Source organism: Spermophilus citellus, assembly GCF_964194105.1.
Source record: "Spermophilus citellus genome assembly, chromosome: 7".
Lineage (NCBI taxonomy): Eukaryota > Metazoa > Chordata > Mammalia > Rodentia > Sciuridae > Spermophilus > Spermophilus citellus.
This window is the reverse complement of record NC_138188.1, coordinates 67,879,031-67,898,304: the sequence shown is the minus strand read 5'-3', so window position 1 is coordinate 67,898,304 and position 19,274 is coordinate 67,879,031. Positions and strand designations below refer to the sequence as shown.

The 19,274-nt window shown below is 39.6% G+C and overlaps 1 protein-coding gene across 1 annotated transcript in view; it reads left to right on the top strand.

The window, feature by feature from the left end:
* The window catches only part of NCEH1 (neutral cholesterol ester hydrolase 1), a 71,022-nt gene that overhangs the window by 38,138 nt on the left and 13,610 nt on the right, over window positions 1-19,274 (top strand). Inside the window, exons 2-3 of the mRNA XM_081302330.1 lie at window positions 8,931-9,159; window positions 14,684-14,753. Coding sequence (XP_081158456.1) covers window positions 8,931-9,159; window positions 14,684-14,753 — 299 coding nt within the window. The remainder of the gene's footprint in view (window positions 1-8,930; window positions 9,160-14,683; window positions 14,754-19,274) is intronic.

Sequence of the window (19,274 nt, the reverse complement as noted above, 5' to 3'; positions counted from 1 at the left end):
CACATCCCCAGCCTTTTTTGTTTTTCTATTTTAAGGCAGGGTCTCACTAAGTTGCTGAAGCTGTCCTCAAACTTGTAATCCTCCTGCCTTAGCCTCCTTAGTCACAGGTGTACACTATCCCATTCAGTCTTATACTTTAAAATCATGGGATTTCCCTTAAAATTTAAAGTCTCAGATGAAGTTCAAAGAAATGTGAAAGTTTAAAGGAAAGATGGAATCTGGGGAAAAGGAGAAAAAATTAGACAAAACACATTCTTACCTACTGAAGTTCTTGGTCCATTTTTACCCTTATTTGTATTCTTGTAAATGTAGCAGTAGGTATCTAATTAATATTTGCCAAATTACAGTTATATATTGTACATGTCTGTTTTCTATTACTGTAACAAATTACCCAAGGCAGGCTATTTTATAATAGTAAGAAGTTTGTTTGCCTTGTTGTTCTAGCGGTTCAAGAGCATGTTGCTAGTGATAGCTTACCTGTGCTGAAGGCCTCAAGGTGATTGGTATCACAATAGCCAGAGTACATGTGAAAGGAAGAAATCATGTAGCCAGACCGGAAGCCAGAGAGTGGTTCAGGGTTCAGGTTCAGGCTTTTCTAACAACTCATTCTCTCCCAAGAACTAACTCAGGTTCCCATAAGAACTACCTTAATTCCTTCCAAGGGCACACCCCCTAAGGACCTCCCTCTAAGACTCTGCCACTTAACCCCCCCGCCATTTCTCACATTGCCACTCTGATCAAGCTTCAAGCTTCTAACGTGAACCTTGGGGGACCAGCCACATCCAAACCAGTGGTTTCTTCCTGTAAGGACTAGGGCTCTGTGTAGAAAGAACAAAAGTTCTTTCTGCATTAGTAAATCTCAGGTGATCTCTATGGTGGTTTCAAGTGCAAGTTGTAAGTTGAGTGTCAATAACAACAAAAAATAAAACAGCATTTAGGTCCCTCTTTTCTCTGAGAGGGTTCACTCTTTCCCTTTCTCGCTCAAGAGCGTTTCCATTTTTCTATCCCTTCAATAAACTCATGCTTGCTGCCCTAAGCAATTCATCTGAAATCCTTGCAGTGTGATGGCAAAGAACAGATGATCGAGGAGGGCCTCCGTGGTCGCTCTGGCTCAGCAGACTGCCTTGCCGTTCAGGGTTTTGTGTTCTTCACTCAATGAACTCTGGTTGCTTTGGTGACTTTTTTCTGGTTACTTTCTTTATTCTGCATTTTCTAAACTTTTCACATCTCAGGCTCTTGGTGACTGGAGGAAAATCTTAAGGCAACTGTTAGTTTCTGAAGGCAACACTTTAGTGAAACTGGAAGGTTTCTTGATTAACCCTAGGCACCCCAAGGCCCTTAGGGGCAAGAGGCTGGAATTTCTTTTTTAGTTGTTTTTGTGGGCAAATCTTGCCCACTGGGAATTGAAAGTTCCCGACTAGAGCAACACTCCAGTGGAATGCAAAAATCAGTGATTATAAGTCTCTGAATGCCAGTACCCACCAGGGTAAAAATACCACTTTCTCTTCCTCTCACCTTCTCATTTTTATCTTCATACCAGTAGAATGTTGAAGGACCTCACTCAAGGCTCAAGTATGTGGGGACTCTAATCAAATTAATGCACGATCCCTGCCCTGTCTACACCTTGTTTAGTTGCCTGCCAACTGCCACCATGGACCTCTGGATCTCCCTGATGCTAACTACCCTTAACTGAGACAGCAAGGACTTCGGGTCCCCTTACCCTGAATACCACCCTCTCTCAGCAGGAAGCAACAACACTGAATCTTTACACAAATACCCTAAAAGAATTTAGGGACCCAAGTCGTTGATAGGGTAAATGATAGGTAACAAACAGAACTGAGCAGTAGAAAAAGGAGTTTAAATGGATAATATTATAGACTGAACCCCACATGCAATTTGTTTGAGGCTACTCTGGCTTTAACTGGCTTAAGTCAATAAGATATGCTACACTGCCCAGCAAACAGCCTGTTATCTGAGGGAGAAATGCAGGGCCAACAGGTTCCTCCCTGCTGATTAAAAACAAAAACAAAGACAAAAACAAAAAACAAGTTAACCTGAAGTGGTAGAGGTGGGACTTTTGTGACCTTTACCCAGACAGATTCCAGGACTCAGGGAGACAGGAACCTTAGAAGCAAAGCAAATCTGTAAGAACAGGCTCCAATTAGAACCTTCTAATGTGGGCGACAGTGACCCAGAGTTGCTTTGGATCTTTAGCATGTCATTGTAATAGTAAAATGTCCCCTTCCAGAAGTAAGTCCCTGGGTTCAATGTTCAGCACCACAAAAAAAAAAAAAAAAAAAAAAAAAGGTAAGACCATGATCAGTGGGGACTTCAAAGTCTGATGCTAGTCAAAAGTCAAGAGGTGAAACTGGGCAGAGCTCTTTGGAAACTTCCGTGATACTCCCAATAAAACAGGTCAGGAGAGTGCATTGTCCCTCTCTTTTCTGAGGGGGACCTATTCTCCCTTGAGTATGTTCCTTTTCTCCCTCTCCCTATCCTGTCTTAATAAATTCATGCCTGCCTTTAAAAATATATTAAGTATGCATTTAAAAGTATACTCAAACTTATATAGTATTTAAAAAATATAACCAGAGCCAAGTGTAGTAGTACATGTCTGTAATCCCAGTGGTTTGGGAGGCTAAGGCAAGAGGATTGTAAATTTGATGCCAGCCTCAGCAACTTTCAGAATAAAAATAAAAAGGAAATACCCCTGTATTCAATCCTCAGTACTATTATTACTCCTACTAATAATAATGATGTATATGTGCACATGTGTATATGTGTGTGTGTATGTGTGTGTGTGTGTGTGTGTATCCATGTTCACAGATTTTAATGCAGAAAAATAAATGTTCCACAAGATTATAGATTTTTTTCTATAACTTGGCACAATTTATAGCAGAATCTGGAGAGAATTTTTAAAAAGATGTTTGACAGAATGAAATGACCATGCTGGAGAACAAATGATAAAGAATCCAAATCATTGAATATGAGAAATACAACAGTCATGAGTTAGAGTTTATGCTGTATTTAATGTAGTTGGTCCCTTTTGAAATTTAACCACATGCTAAGTTATTTATGTGGCTAGAGTATCATACTACTGGTTCCTTACCTGCTTTCCCCTCCCTCAGATACAAGCATATAAATAAGTTTTTAAAAGATAATTTGCTGGGTGCAGTGGCACACACCTGTAATCCCAGCAATTCAGGAGGCTAAGGCAGGAGGATCACTAGTTCAAAGTCAGCCTTAGCAACTTAGCAGGCCCTAAGGTCTCACTAAGTTAACTATCTCAGAAACAAAAATAAAAAGGGCTGAAAATGTGGCTCAGTGGTTAAGCACCCTGGGTTCAACCCCTACTACCAAAAAGAAAAAAAAAATTATCTACATCTTTTTAACCTCTAACAATTTCAGAACGAGGTAATATGGCACTAATAACAAATGTTGGGGGAAATGATACTCTCAGTCACCATAGAAACTTTGGAATGTCTGTCCCTAGGCTCACTTCATGCAGTGGTCTTCTAGGTAGGGTTGTGGTGTTAATGATAACCAACTCATACAGGGCTCAGTGTTTGACAGGTACTGACAGGCACTACCATAGGTACTTTAGCTTACAATCTGTACCACAATCTTTTGAAGTACTTGATAGCATTATTCCCATTTTACAGATGGGAAATTGAGGCACGGAAAGGTTTAGTAATTTACTTAGGGTTCCAGCATTGGTGAGTGGAGGAGCTAGGGTTTTTATGGTGGTTCTGTAGTCTGTGCTGTGGTCCATTTCTGTGTGTGCCTCTTTCAGATTGAGCCTTCTGTTACTGTGTTTGTCCTTCCTTCATGTCCCTTATTTGCCTTACCTACCCATAGATGTTTGAATTAAGACATGCCCAACACCTTTGTACCTGGTTCCAACCCTTTTCTTTATTGTACATACTTCAAATTCCACTAAGGCCCAATTCAGGCTGGACACCTTACTCACTTTCCTCCCCAGATGGAAGAAATTCCTTCCTTCTCTGGGCTTGTACAACCCTTCACCTAGGTTTTTTTTTTTTTTTTTTTAAACACACCTGTTGTTTAGCTAACTATTCATTTGAAAGTGTTGATTCTCCTGTGTTTTAATCTTACATTCCAGAAGATTAATGCTTTTTCCCCCTCAAAGTTCTCTGCCCATTGAATATATCCTTAACTTATATGTTGAAGTCATCAATAGAGATCAAATCAATTCATGTATATAGCAACTAACTTATATATTAATAAGCACAATGCAGTTTCTGCTTGGTTTCCTTTGATGCTTGCTTGTCCTTTTGTCTTTGGCCATCAGACCTGGGCAGGGAGCCAGTTCCCCACCAGGTTTCACTGGGTGCTGTTCCACTGAAGAGCAGTGAACACCCTCATCCCCTAGAACCAGTAATGGCAAGTTATAAGACCTCTAGCACCTCGCTGGACTACTTTAGTTAGCCAAGTCTTGGTAACCTGTAACCCATGAGTCCTAATTCTACACCAGCTTCTGTTGAATTAGGTGTAATTAGAATTACACCTGCTTCTTCAGTAGCTAGAGTTTTCCAGCTACTTCTAGAGAGATTTTGGAAAACTTTTTTAGTTCTAGAATCTTACTTGAGTGAATTTGAATCTCATTTTATAAACTTAAGCATACAAGAAATGTAACTTGATCTGTATTTTAATACTTCCTTCTTCATTCTTAAGGCAGACACTTAGTCCACTGAGTTTAGGAATTCCTCCCTGTCACAGTTTGCTTTTAGGTTTTGGAGGATCTTATATGATGCCCAGGCATCTTGAGTTGAAGAGGCCATCTGGGTATCACTCATCCTCCGCCTATACCATTGTTTTACCTGATCTTGGTGAGTTTTCCCAGCAGGTTGCCCTGGCATAGTCCTTTTTGTATTTGTAAGAGCCCTTCAAGCCCATTAATGCTCACTTCTTTTCCTGTCAAAGCCTTCAGAACACATTTTAGACCCTGGGAAGAAAGAGGTTGTCTCAGGCCCATCTGCAAGACATCATGCAAGCTCTTGCTACTTTTATGCCTTTTTTGGTACATGAAATCATCTTGTTTCTCCTTTACCAAGTAGAGCTTCAGGAACTGCCTAAGGCCACTTGAGGCACAATCTTCCTGAAATACCTTGCACCCACCTCTCTCTACCATCTTGCCTCTTTGCACATTTCTTTCTGAGTATGAGGCACAGGCCAACTGCTTCAGATTGCACAGACCTAGCTGAAAGTCTCTGAATTCTGTTTTTTTTTTTTTTTTAAATCATTGGCTCTTAGATATCTGTCCATACTTTTCTCATTTCATCCCACACTCTTTTCCCCTCCCCACCACCTAGCCTGGGGAATCATTGATATTGTTGGAGGTTTCTTATTATCAGGTAACCTAAATGAGAGTGTGCATGCGTGTGTGTATGTGTTTGCACACACGAATGTATGTTTAAATTCTCTGGAGGAGGTAAGATTTTCAAATCCAAAAGAAGAAAGGTACTCTATATAATGTTTCACAAGTGTTTCACAGAAATTAGCTGTAAGAGTTCAAGAAATTTTAATCAAAGAAATTCTATCACTTTTAGGATGAGACCTTCCCTCTTAGTTTTTTTTGTTTGTTTGTTTGTTTTTGTTTTTGTTGTTGTTGTATGTTTGTGCTGGGGATTTGAATCCAAGGGCACTCTCCCACTGAGCCACATTCCCTTTCCTTTTTATTTTATTTTATTTTTTTTAAATTTTGAGACAGGGTCTTGTTAAGTTGCTGAGACTGGCCTTGAACTTGTGATGCTCCTGCCTATTTCTGGGCTATTTGTACTCATACCCTATCACTGAAGTACAAACTGTAGAAATGGTTGGCTACTGGTTGTATTTGCTGGGCAGGAGGAGTGGGAGGAGAACTGTGAGAAAAACTAAAGGAAACACTAGGTCCTAGAGAAAAAAGCTTGATGATATTTACAATTTTGTCATGCCCTATAACATCATGTGAACGAATATGCTCATGTGATCCCAACTGGACAGGGCTCAGAGCAGCTTCCCAGGCCCACACTGACCTAAACCTAAACTTCTGGGGCAATTCTGTATGACCCACAGAGCCTTCAAGATTTTAGGAATTGAACTTCTGCACAGGTTCCTTCTCCTCTAAACTTCTCTCCTTTAAAGAAGGAATAGAATGAGTATTTATCTCATGGAATCTAGCCAAATTCAACTAACATCCCTGCAAGCATTGTAGGCACTTAGGAGCTATTTAATAGTAACAATAAAGGGATTAACAACAGGTTACTGTTAGTTCTCTCCCCTTTCACAGTCTGAAAGAATCATGACAGGGGCTGGAGGATAACTTTCTATTTTCTAATTTATCAACATAATTCCAAACATAAGCATAGTTTTTCTCTGAGCACCTTCCTGGGTACTTTTCCACTAGGTACCCTTTCTTGCTCCTGTGGTTTTTTTTTCCCCCTACATAAACAACTTGTCCCTCTTCTAATTCGCAGTCTGTCCCCACACTGCCCTGTCACTGTTGTAAACAACACAGGTGGTGATTCAGAAGTTCTGCTAGTGCAAGTGAACATAAGCTAACAAGCAGAGGTGTTTCTGGAAAGGTGTAGGCAAACTCAGTCAAGTCTGTGCACACTCGGAGCACATGCCTCAGGAAGGAAACCCACGTGGGTCTTCTTGTGAAATGAATGATCTTTTCTTACCTGTCCTGTAAAGACAACTGACTTATTTTAGAGCTTGCCTACAGTTGAACAAACAAAACTTTGTCTAAAATATTTAATGAAGTTTTCATTTAAATTAAAAAAAAAGAAGAAAGAAAGAAAGAAAGAAGAAAGAAAATTCACACCAGAAAGTATCAGAGCCAAGACTGCTATTTCTTTGTTCATATTTCATCATTTTATGCCTATCAAGCTACGTGTCCTGTGAAGATTGCAATGAAAGCCAAGTGTGGTGATACACACCTATCATCTCAGCAACTTAGGAGAGGCCATTAAGCAAGAATCTGTCTCAAAATTAAATATAAAAAGGACTGGGGATGTCGCTCTGTTGTAAAGTGCCTCTGGGTTCAATTTCCAGTACAAAAAAAAAAAAAAAAATTGGAATGGATGGTGCCTGATCTCTTTTAGCTGATAACAGTGCTGACAAGGGTTTATTGTGTCTGCGCTAGAAATCTTGGCCAATACAGTGATCTTCAGCTATGCCCTGGCAAACCTCAACATTCCCCAGGACAGACTGACATTTTACCACAAAACTTGAATGACAATTGTCCTTTTCCAATTTGCTAAGGACCTTAAGTTGATTGTTAGACTCCTCTGTACCTTCTGTGCCTGTGTACATACTCATGCCCCCTGCCACACACACACACTCATATGTTTGTTTAAGGACATTAACACTAACTTTTTCAGTCAATTGAGCAACTGATGTCAAAGCACATATAGAAATTGGATTATTTTATTAATACTCAGTTGCTCTGCTACCGTTTATACTTGCCAGCAAATGAATAACAGGATTCCTGAAATAGCTGTTCTTTCTTAGATTAATTGCCTTGTTCTTGTTTTCCATGAATATTGGCTAATGGTTTTATAATGCTATGTTTTCCAGTCCTTTTCATGACAAGATATCTATATATCTACAGTGATAATATTTATATGGGACACTGGGGTAAATGGCTCAGGAGTGTGGCTGTCCTGTGTGCAGGACCCACCTGTTTCTCCTCAAGGCACACTAGTGTGCCCCCCCACCCCAGGCTGGAAAGCTGTGTTATGGTGTGTTGCAGGCATCACATAGTCCTGATTTCTGCTAACACTGCTCCCTTGATCTTACAGTGGCATTAATAATTTCTCTAATGAGCACGGTCACTCTCCAGCTGGGCCCCTTCCTGAGATCTTGAAGAAGTGGAAAAAGGGAAAGAAACCCTGCAGGGTCTTTGCTTTGTGGGTTACTTAGGCCTCTTGTTTCTCTGAATCACTGCAACCAGGTAACTTCCTGTGACTACTAGTGCAGCCTCCATGGTTTCAGGGGTCTGTATGTTCTTTGCACTTTTCTGAAAAGCTCCTGGTTATGTCTGAGCTGGTATACTTCTAAATCCAGGGCCTCAGCTAACCTTGTTCCTTTTCTCTGGCACACTCATTCCTTTCTCCTGCTCTGAAAACAACCAGACACACCTAAGTATATAAGCTTTGAAGCACTTCTTTTAAAAATACTTTAAGTAAATATTAAACTTTCTTCTCTTTTATTTGCATTTAACATATTATTCTTCCACTCCTAGTATATTATTGGAACTGTGGCATGCTTATTTAGGAAGCAAAATTAAAAAAAAAAAAAAAACACCTGAATCCTAGAATTTACAAATCCTAGTTCTGAGTCTTAGAAGAACCATTTTCCAGCTAAATGAACAAGTTCAGGTCATTTCTAAGTCTTCTCAATAAATTGAGATTGATGATATCCATCCAATTTCCCTCTTGAAGTGGTTTGAAAATGAAAGAATGTCTCAGGAATGAATTTTTTTTTTGTCAGCCCTAAAACTAAAAGGTAAATATAATTTGTTGTTATATCAAAAGTGTCCAGTGAACCCTCCAATCCAGTGCCTGTTGCTTGTAAGAACTCAAATGCTGAGTTAGTCTGTGATCCCAGCTATTCTGGAGGCTGAGGCAAGAGGATCACAAGTTTGAGGCCAGTCTCTGCAACTTAGCAAAACTCCTGTCTCAAAATAAAAACAAGTAAAAGGACTAGAGAATGTGGTTTAGTGGTAGAGCATCCCTGGGTTTAATCCCCAGGCCCACAAATATTATTAAAAATAAATAAATCAAAAGTCTTGGGAATTTAGATCAGAGGTATAGTGCTCCTGGGTTCAATGTTCAGTACTAAAAAGAAATGCTGAGTTGTGAGTGAAGCTCGCTCTCTCAGGAGCTGACAAAGTTGACACTGTTCTCTTTATTTTCTTCCTGCAGAGTCACCTTATACACTCCCTGGGACTGAGCCATCACTTGATTGCACTGAATTTTATCATCGTTTCTTTCGGAAAGAAAAGTGCATGGTCGTCTGCCCAAGTGAATGTGACCGACACTGACTTTGACGGGGTGGAAGTCAGAGTGTTTGAAGCCTCTCCAAAGCCACAGGAGCTGCTGAGACGCAGTGTTGTTTATATCCACGGAGGAGGCTGGGCCTTGGCCAGTGCAAGTACGTGTGGGTCACCCGCAGATTGCTTGGAGTTGTGGTTGGCCCTGGGGAGTAATGTGGTTGAGTTTGTCTTTCTTCAGGTGTAAGAAGAAGGGAACCATTTGTCTTCTTCTCCTGGACTGTCCCATTTATCTCTGGGCAAAATAAAATTATTAGTAGTGCCTGCTTTTTCACTTAAAAGTTTTCTGGTTTATTGGCATGGTGGTGCATGTCTGTAAGTGATTAGGAAGCTGATGGAGGAGGATTGCAAGCTCAAGGCCAGCCTCGGCAATTTAGCTAAGCCCTTAGCAATTTAGTGAGACCGTGTCTCAAAATAAAAAATAAAAGGAACTGGGTTGTAGCTCAGTGGTAAAGCCCCTGGTTTCAATCCCTAGTACCTCCTCCTACCAAAAAGATAGAAAGAAAGGAAGAAAGGGGGAGATCTTTGTTTGAACAATAAATTACATGATTATTGTATATAAAAGTTTTTTTTTTTGTTTGTTTTTGTTTTGTTTTTTTTTTTTTTTTGCTTGTAGGTTTGCTTCTTAATGCAGACAGGCTGTTTTGAAAACATTTTTTCTTATGATCTAAATCATCAATCAACTTCTTATGAAGTGTCGATGATAGCTTTTTATACCAAAACAAGGTGAAGTTTCACTGTGCCAGAATATGAGGGAATTATCTATAGCTCTTTTGCCAACTTAACACTTTTGTCTTTCTATGAAATAGGGCAGATATTTCTTAATGTACATGTTATTATCTTAACAATATCTTATCTACTTAGGAAACCAAAGATTAAAATATAAAAGGTATGCAACCATTAAAGAGAAGTAATTTCCCCAAGTTCAAGAACATTTTTTATAGAGTTGGATCTCTTTCATGAGTAGTAATGTAGTGGGTTTAAATGGCAGACAGCAAAGCAAAGCAACCAGGAAAAAGCCTGCCTCAGAGGAAGTCAAGGCCTTTGCTCTGCCTGAGGAGACTATGCAGCTACTTCCTCGTCTTTAGCACAGAACTTTTGGCCTCCCCTCTATTTAAAGGCAGTAGCAGGACTGGGTTTGTGGCACAGTGGCTGAGCACTTGCCTAGCATGCATGAGACCCTGGGTTTGATCCCTAGTACCTGAAAGAAAGAAAGAAAGAAAAGCAATGGTAACTTGTCCTGTTTTTTTATTTTGCTATTGTATATATTTTTAAATGAAGACAAGGTCAGAAACTATAAATGTCTCTAGAAATCCTATTTTATTTAGCTTTAAATTTATCATTTATTCCTTTTCTTTTTCTTGTTTTGGTACCAGGATTGAACCAGGGATGCCTAACCACTGAGCCACATTACTAGACCTTTTTTTGGGGATAGTGGTTTTTTTTTTTTTTTGGGGGGGGGATAGCATTTCACTAAGTTGCCAAGGCTAGCTTTGAACTTGCAATGCTACTGCTTCAGTTTTCCAAACTGTTGGGATTTCAAGTGTGTGCGTTGTGTACTCTTTATTTTTATTATTTTATTTTTTTTATTTTTTGTGAAGCCATTGATTCTTTTTTTTATTGATTATTTAAAGCATTACATAGCTCATGATATATCATCTTTCATACATTTGACTCAAATTGTGTTTTGAACTCCCATTTTCACCCCAAATACAGATTGCAGAATCACATCTGTTACATATTCACATTTTTACATAATGCCATATTAGTGACTGTTGTATTCTGCTACCTTTCCTATCCCCTACTATCCCCCCTTCCCTCCCCTCCCCTCCCCTCCCATCTTCCCTCTCTACCTCCCCTGCTGTTGTTCAATTCTCTCCCTTTTTTTCCCTCCCCCTTGCCCCTCATAACCTCTTATAATTTTATGTATCATTGAAGGTCTCCTACTATTTCCATGTGCTTTCCCTTCTCTCTCCGTTTCTCTCCCCCCATTCGTCTTTGTTTACTGTAGTCTTTTCCTCATGCTCTTCCTTCCTGTTCTGTTCTTAGTTGTTCTCTTTATATCAAAGCAGACATTTGGCATTTGTTTTTTAGGGCTTGGCTAGCTTCGCTTAGCATAATCTGCTCTAATGCCATCCATTTCCCTGCAAATTCTATGATTTTGTCATTTCTTAGTGCTGCATAATACTCCATTGTGTATAGATGCCACATTTTTTTTATCCATTCATCTATTGAGGGGCATCTAGATTGGTTCCACAGTCTAGCTATTGTGAATTGTGCCGCTATAATCATTGATGCAGCCGTATCCCTATAGAGCGCTTTTTTAAGGTCCTCAGGGAATAGTCCGAGAAGGGCGATAGCTGGGTCAAATGGTGGATCCATTCCCAGCTTTCCCAGGAATCTCCATACTGCTTTCCAAATTGGCCTCACCATTTTGCAGCCCCACCAGCAGTGTACAAGTGTACCCTTTTCCCCACATCCCCGCCAGCACTTGTTGTTGTTTGACTTCATAATGGCTGCCAATCTTACTGGAGTGAGATGGTATCTTAGGGTGGTTTTGATTTTCATTTCTCTGACTGCTAGAGATGGTGAGCATTTTTTCATGTACTTGTTGATTGATTGTATGTCCTCCTCTGAGAAGTGTCTGTTCAGGTCCTTGGCCCATTTGTTAATTGGGTTATTTGTTATCTTATTGTTTAATTTTTTGAGTTCTTTGTACATTCTGGATATTAGGGCTCTATCGGAGGTGTGGGGGGTAAAAATTTGTTCCCAGGATGTAGGCTCTCTATTTACCTCTTTTATTGTTTCTCTTGCTGAGAAAAAACTTTTTAGTTTAAGTAAGTCCCATTTGTTTATTCTTGTTGTTAACTCTTGGGCTATGGGTGTCCTATTAAGGAATTTGGAGCCCGACCCCACAATATGTAGATCGTAGCCAACTTTTTCTTCTATCAGACGCAGTGTCTCTGATTTGATATCTAGCTCCCTGATCCATTTTGAGTTAATTTTTGTGGATGGCGAGAGAAAGGGATTCAATTTCATTTTGTTGCATATGGATTTCCAATTTTCCCAGCACCATTTGTTGAAGATGCTATCCTTCCTCCATTGCATGCTTTTAGCCCCTTTATCAAATATAAGATAGTTGTAACTTTGTGGATTAGTCTCTGTGTCTTCTATTCTGTACCATTGGTCCACCTGCCTGTTTTGGTACCAGTACCATGCTGTTTTTGTTACTATTGCTTTGTAGTACAGTTTGACCTCTGGTATCGCTATACCTCCAGATTCACACTTCCTGCTTAGAATTGCTTTTGCTATTCTGGGTCTTTTGTTTTTCCATATGAATTTCATGATTGCTTTGTCTATTTCTACAAGAAATGCCGTTGGGATTTTGATTGGCATCGCATTAAACCTGTAGAGAACTTTGGGTAATATCGCCATTTTGATGATGTTAGTTCTGCCTATCCATGAACAGGGTACATTTTTCCATCTTCTGAGATCTTCTTCTATCTCTCTCTTTAGGGTTCTGTAGTTTTCATTGTATAAATCTTTCACCTCTTTTGTTAGGTTGATTCCCAAGTATCTTATTTTCTTTGAGGATATTGTGAATGGAGTGGTTTTCCTTATTTCCATTTCAGAGGTTTTGTTGCTGATATACAGGAATGCCTTTGATTTATGTGTGTTGATTTTATAACCTGCCACTTTGCTGAATTCATTTATTAACTCTAGCAGCTTCTTTGTAGACCCTTTTGGGTCTGTTAAGTATATTATCATGTCATCTGCAAATAGCGATAGTTTAACTTCTTCTTTTCCTATTTTTATGCCTTTAATTTCTTTTGTCTGTCTAATTGCTCTGGCTAGTACTTCGAGAACTAAATTGAATAGAAGTGGTGATAGAGGGCATCCCTGACTTGTTCCAGATTTTAGAGGGAATGCCTTCAGTTTTTCTCCGTTTAGGATGATGCTAGCCTGAGGTTTAGCATATATAGCTTTTACAATGTTGAGGTAAGTTCCTGTTATCCCTAGTTTTTCTAGTATTTTGAACATAAAGGGATGCTGTACTTTGTCAAATGCTTTTTCTGCATCCATCGAGATGATCATGTGGTTCTTGTCTTTAAGTCTATTGATGTGGTGAATAGCATTTATTTATTATTTTATTTTGTGGTACTGAGCATTGAACCCAGAGGCACTCTACCACTGAACTATATTCCTAGCCCTTTCATTTTTTATTTTGAGACAAGGTCTCACAAAATTGCCTAGGCCGGCCTTGAACTTGAGGTCCTCCTACCTTAGCTCCCTAGTCACTGGTGCTACCATGCCAGCCCATCCTTTATCCTTTTATTCACCAAGTATATGAGCTTAATCAAGACTTAATCAAGACTGAAGGGTTTCCTGGCATGTAGGACTTTCAGTGCAAAACTCAAAGTTTTGGGCAAACGTGGACCAATGGTCAGCCTGTGTGCTGGGGGTAGGGATACAAAAATGAATAAGACAGAATCTCTGCCTTAGAAAAGTCTGAGTCTGTAGCACGGACACTTGCCAGATGAGATATTGAAGGATAGGAAGTGTAGGTGCCAGGAATGGCATGGATTACAAGAGTTGATCAGAACTTCTCTGTATAATTTTCATTAATCATGTCTGCTGAAAAAAGAAGTGGGATTATACAGGCGGATATGTCACTCATAAACTTCTGGTTCTAAGGCTGCCTTGAAAAGGTCATAGATAAAGAAATATTAAGCCAGGCGCAGTGGCACACACTTGTAATCCCAGTGGTTTAGGAGGCTAAGTCAGGAGGGTGGTGAGTTCAAAGCCAGCCTCAGCAACTTAGTGAGGCCCTAAGCAACAGAGAGACCCTATTTCAAAATAAAAAAAAAAAATTTAAAAGGACTGGGGATATGGCTAAGTGATCAAGAAATCCTGGGTTCAATCCCTGGGACCAAAAAAAGAAAAAAAAGAAAAAGAAATAAGAAATATTAGGCTCTCTTTTTGCACAATATAGATCTTAATTTATTGGAAGAACAATTAAGGGATTAAATATTAAATTCTTACATATTAAAATTGCCTCTGTCCCTTAAGACTTTTGGGTCTTCCTTCTAAGAAATGCTAGGACTTTCTAAAATTTTATTCCTTACTTGTTGGTTTAAGGAGAAGAACACATTGTTCAAATTGATAATGTTTCTGAATCACAACAAATGAGCATGTTAAAAGAGCAAAAGTTCATAAGTCTAAGGAGGAAACTGCTTATTCACTGTGATTTTTAAAAAAAAATTTTTGGTAGGTATACATTTTGAAAAGTTGCAAAGTAAGAATTAATTTGCTGTATTTCCTATTGCCTATTATTATTTCCTATTGTTATGAAATAAATGTTTAGTTAGTTAAAAACATATTCAAGATTAATCTAATATGGATTTCCTGTTATTTATTATTATAATTGCATTTTGTCAGAAACCAAATTTGATTTCTGCATTTTTACATATAATTCCAATAAGAAGACATTTGTTCACATTCACTTTTTATTATTTGTTTTTATTATTAAATGAACTCCATGTCTAAAAATAATCCATGCTTAGCAAAATTTATGACAGTATTAAATGACCCATTTTATAGTGATTACCCCTTTGTCTCTTTTAGAAATCAAGTATTATGATGAGCTGTGCACAGCGATGGCTGAGGAACTGAATGCTGTCATTGTCTCCATTGAGTAAGTAATTATTGCCGGTCACAAATTTTTTTTTTTATTAAGAAGAGATTCTAGATAATAGTAGCTTTATTCTACAAGCGCTAAAATAGAAGGTAAATAGAAGGTCTAGAGTGGTAAGAGATTTATCCAATGTCATACTTAATCTGGAAAAGTAATTACTTCTGATATAGCTTAAAATTTCTTGAACTAGCTCAATAACACCTTGAATTACCTACTTATTTTAGTTTTGGAAACTTTGGATAGCTAGGCTGGTGCATACTTTAAATATGTCTTTTCAGCTGGGCACAGTGGCACCCACCTATGATCCCAGCCACCTGGGAGGCTACGGCAGGAGGATCATAAGTTTGAGAGCAGCCTCAGTAATTTAGTGAGACCCTGTCTCAAAATAAAAAATAAAAATGGCTGGGGATGTAACTCAATGGAAAAGTGCCCCTGAGTTCAACCCTGAGTTCAACACCCAGTTATCTCTCTCTCTCTCTCTCTCTCTCTCTCTCTCTCACACACACACACACACACACACACACACACACACACACACAAATTTGAATTCTCAATTACCTGCAAAATTTGATACTTTTTTTTTTTGGTCTCCAGTTCTATTTATTCAAGAAAGATACTTTAAAAAAATTTAAATTCTTTTTAGATATACATGACAGTAAAGTGTATTTTGACATATTACAATATGTCAAGTTATACATGCAGTATAACTTATTAGGATCCCATTCTTGTAGTTGTACATGATATAGAATTACACTAGTCATGTATTCATATATGAGCATAGGAAAGTTATGTCTGATTCATTCTACTCTCTTTCCTATTCCTATCTCCTCCCTTCCCTTCATTCCCCTTTGTCTAATCCAATGAACTTCTTTTCTTCCCCTCCTTCCCCTCTCTTGCTGTGGGTTAACATCCACAAATCAGAGAGCATTCAGCCTTTGGGTTTGGGAGACTGACTTATTTCACTTAGCATGATATTTTCCGGTTCTGTCCTTTTATTGGCAAATGCCATAATTTTAAGGATATAATTATTACTCCTTGCTGGAGTAGTGATCTTAATGCTTTGAATTGTCTCTATCAGTTCTTTTTAAGACATTTTTCTGGGCAACTAATAGTGTGAGCAATAATTGTGACATTGTGATGATGGTCATGAAGAAACACTGTGCCTATGCCATGCCAGGCATTGTGCAGGAGCTTTAGCATCTGCCGTCTCTCCATCGTTAGTTCTCTGTTCAGATTTCGTCCTCTCAGACAGCCTATAACCACCTTACATAAAATAGCAGTCCACCTTCCTCTGGTTTACAACTTCTAAAGATAACCAGCAATATTAATTGTTTATTGTAGTAACTGGAAATGGTATGAACTTAATGAAGGTGGGGATTTTAGGGACTTTTGTCTGTTTTGTTCATTGCTTAATCACGACTGCTCAGAAAATCCCCTGGCATAGAGAGGGCATTCAATAAACATTTACAGAATACATGGAGAATCGTACTTAATTCTTATATAAAGCACCCATATTTTTATATTTTCTTCATAGATGAGGAAGTTAAGACCTGAGAAACTAAGTCATCTGCCTAGGGCTGAATAGCTAACTAGTCACATACACAGGATGGAAATTGAACCCAGACAGATTGCTTCCAAAGTCCCTATGCTTTCTTGACCTAGTATCAAATCAAAATCTGAAGAAGCTGATAATGCTGAGCAACAGAGCTATGACCATATCATCCACTCCCATGCCCTGAGGTCATCCAATCTCCCCTTTCTTCCGCCTCTCTGGCCATTCAGGGCTCTTGCCCCTACTCCAGTTCTGAGATCAGGAGAACCCTTTCTTTGGCAGTCTTGGGTCAGAGTCATTAGTCAGTTCTGACCCTGTGGACAAAAGCCCAGAGTCACACTGAGTGGAGCTGTGGCTTCCTCCTCAGCAGATTTGGCTCCAGATACCTCTGGACAATTCCCAGGGACCACTCTCAACTCTGAACTCTCAAGTAGGTCTCCTGGATCTCCCATGGGTTCTCAGGGCATTTTGGGAAAGCAGAAACCTTCACGTAAATGATGGCGCCTCTGGCCTGGGCAACTGGCCGGAGGAAAGAGGAGAGCCAAGGTCCACGATGGCACAAAGCCCTGTAGCTCTTTGCTAAGGAAGAAAGTGCAGGGACCCTTCAGTGGTGAACTGTATAGCTCCAGCTCCTTGCAAGTCTGAGAAAAGGAGAGAAGTTGACTTGCTTTCCCTGGTACCACAAGGATTCTCCTTTCATCACACACAACTTGCCCTTAGGCTTCAATATAGTTCAACTAGCAACACTCTCTGAACTTCCAAGACTTCCTCCACCCATCAGCATCTGTCTCAAGTTAAACAGGTATTCATCTGAGTCTAGACCTATCCTAAAACACAGAAGGATACATAAAATTTGGGGGTTGGGGTTTACTGGGAATTGAACCCAGGAGTGCTTTACCACTGAGCTACATCCACAGCCCTTTTTATTTTTTATTTCAAGATAGGGTCTTGCAGAGTTGATGAGGGTGACTCTGAACTTGTGATCCTTCTGCCTTAGCCTCCCAAGTAGCTGGGATCACAGGTGTGTGCCACTGACCTGGATGATAAGATATATTTAAGATTTTATTTTATTTTATTTTTTAGTCAGATATGGTGGCTAGCCTTGGCAACTTGGAGAGATCCTGCCTCAAAATAGAAAATAAAAAGAGCTGGGGTATAGCTCTGTGGTAAAGCACCCCTGGTTTTAATCCCCAGTAGCATCAAAAAAGAAAAAAAAAAAAAGAAATTTAGGGGCTGGGGCTGTAGCTCAGTGGCAGAGCGCTTGCCTAGCATGTATGAGGCACTGGGTTTGACCCTCAGCACCACGTAAAAATAAACAAATAAAATAAAGACATTCTGTCCATCTATAACTAAAAATAAAAATAAATAAATAAATAAATTTAAAGGACTACAACTTAGAGGGATTGCTTCACCTTAACTTAGCTTGTACCTAATCTATATAATGTAGCATCCAGAAGTTTATCTACCGGGAAACCTCACAGTGCAGTGTTCAAGTACTGTTACTCATAACTGTCTAATCCGCAGGTAAGTCACAAATGTATGTGCAAATGGGGTTAGGAATCTTCCCTGTGTGTTTAGATTGTGACTGCTGGGAAAAGAAAACAGGAATCTTTCTTTTGGGTCCCCAGTACCTAGTATAAGGCTTAGAACATCCATGCTAAGAGAGTGTATCTCAAGTTGGGATAATGATATCAGAGGGCTATCATGCAGGCCAGTTTAGACAATTGATATAAAAGGGCTCCAGATGTTCAAAAGCACTAGACAATCTGCAAGATTAATGTTGTAGCCCAAAGCAAAAGGTCAACTTACAAATGTACTTATTTACCAATGTGTGTTTGGAACTTTTAGCACATTTTATTCCTCAGAAATGAGATAAGGTGTTAGGGTTCACGCCAGCTACAGAGAGTCTTATCATCTATGCTCTAGTTGGGGTGTAGCCAACATCACATGATCAGAATGCTTTTCCTGGAAAGAATGTTCAGGGCTAACTTGGGAAGGCATTTCTTCTCGCTAGCTTCCCTCTCTCTTTTTCTTCTGTTCCATGATTGTTGATTGAATTACTGTTCTGTGCCAGTGGCCATTTCAATTCTGGTGACATAACAGAGTAAGACTTAGTTCCTGCCCTCACAATGTAAGTGAGAAATGAAGGCTTTAACAGTAATGTTCAGTGTGATAAGCGGTGTGAGGTAAGAGGATGAATAATAACAGCTTCTGCAGGCAAGATGGGGCCCAGCTTGAAAGGTCGGAAAAGCCATCTTAAAGACTGCGACGCTTGGGCTGGGGATGTGGCTCAAGTGGTAGCACGCTTGCCTGGCATGCGTGCGACCTGGGTTCGATCCTCAGCACCACATACAAACAAAGATGTTGTGTCTGCAGATACTAAAAAATAAATATTAAAATTCTCTCTCTCTCTCTCTCTCTCTCTCTCTCTCTCTCACTCTCTCTTTAAAAAAAAAAAAAAAAAAAGACTGCGACGCTTGAATAGGGCCCCTTCAGATGAGCATAATCTACTTAGAGAAAGTGCATTGGTCACAGAAATCCAAAGTGTTGTGATGAGAGGGTGTGGAAGGGAAGGATGGTGACAGAGTATTAAGGGGATGAAATATGAGAGAAGAACGTTGGGAGGGCTTATGCTTCCAATGGTGAAGAGAAAACAGGCATAAGGGTGGATGATCTTGAGAGTCTTCAGGAGCATGGGAACCCTTGGTTCTCCTGAAATTCCACCTTCTCTGCTCCTGCTTGATCCTTTCCTGGAGGCTCTCAGGAGGAGGTAGTGGCATCGTGGCTTTGCTTCATGTGGGTTGTGGCCTCCATGAAGATTATAGTCTGAAAAAGTTGATTGGCAAGGGCTGGGTGCTCACATCATGTTGGAACTCCTCTCCATTCATGTAACCTGTGCTGGCTCAAGGGTCTTGGGACATACCTAGTTATTGAGGTACATAAAGGCCTTCAGCTATAAAAAAAAAAAA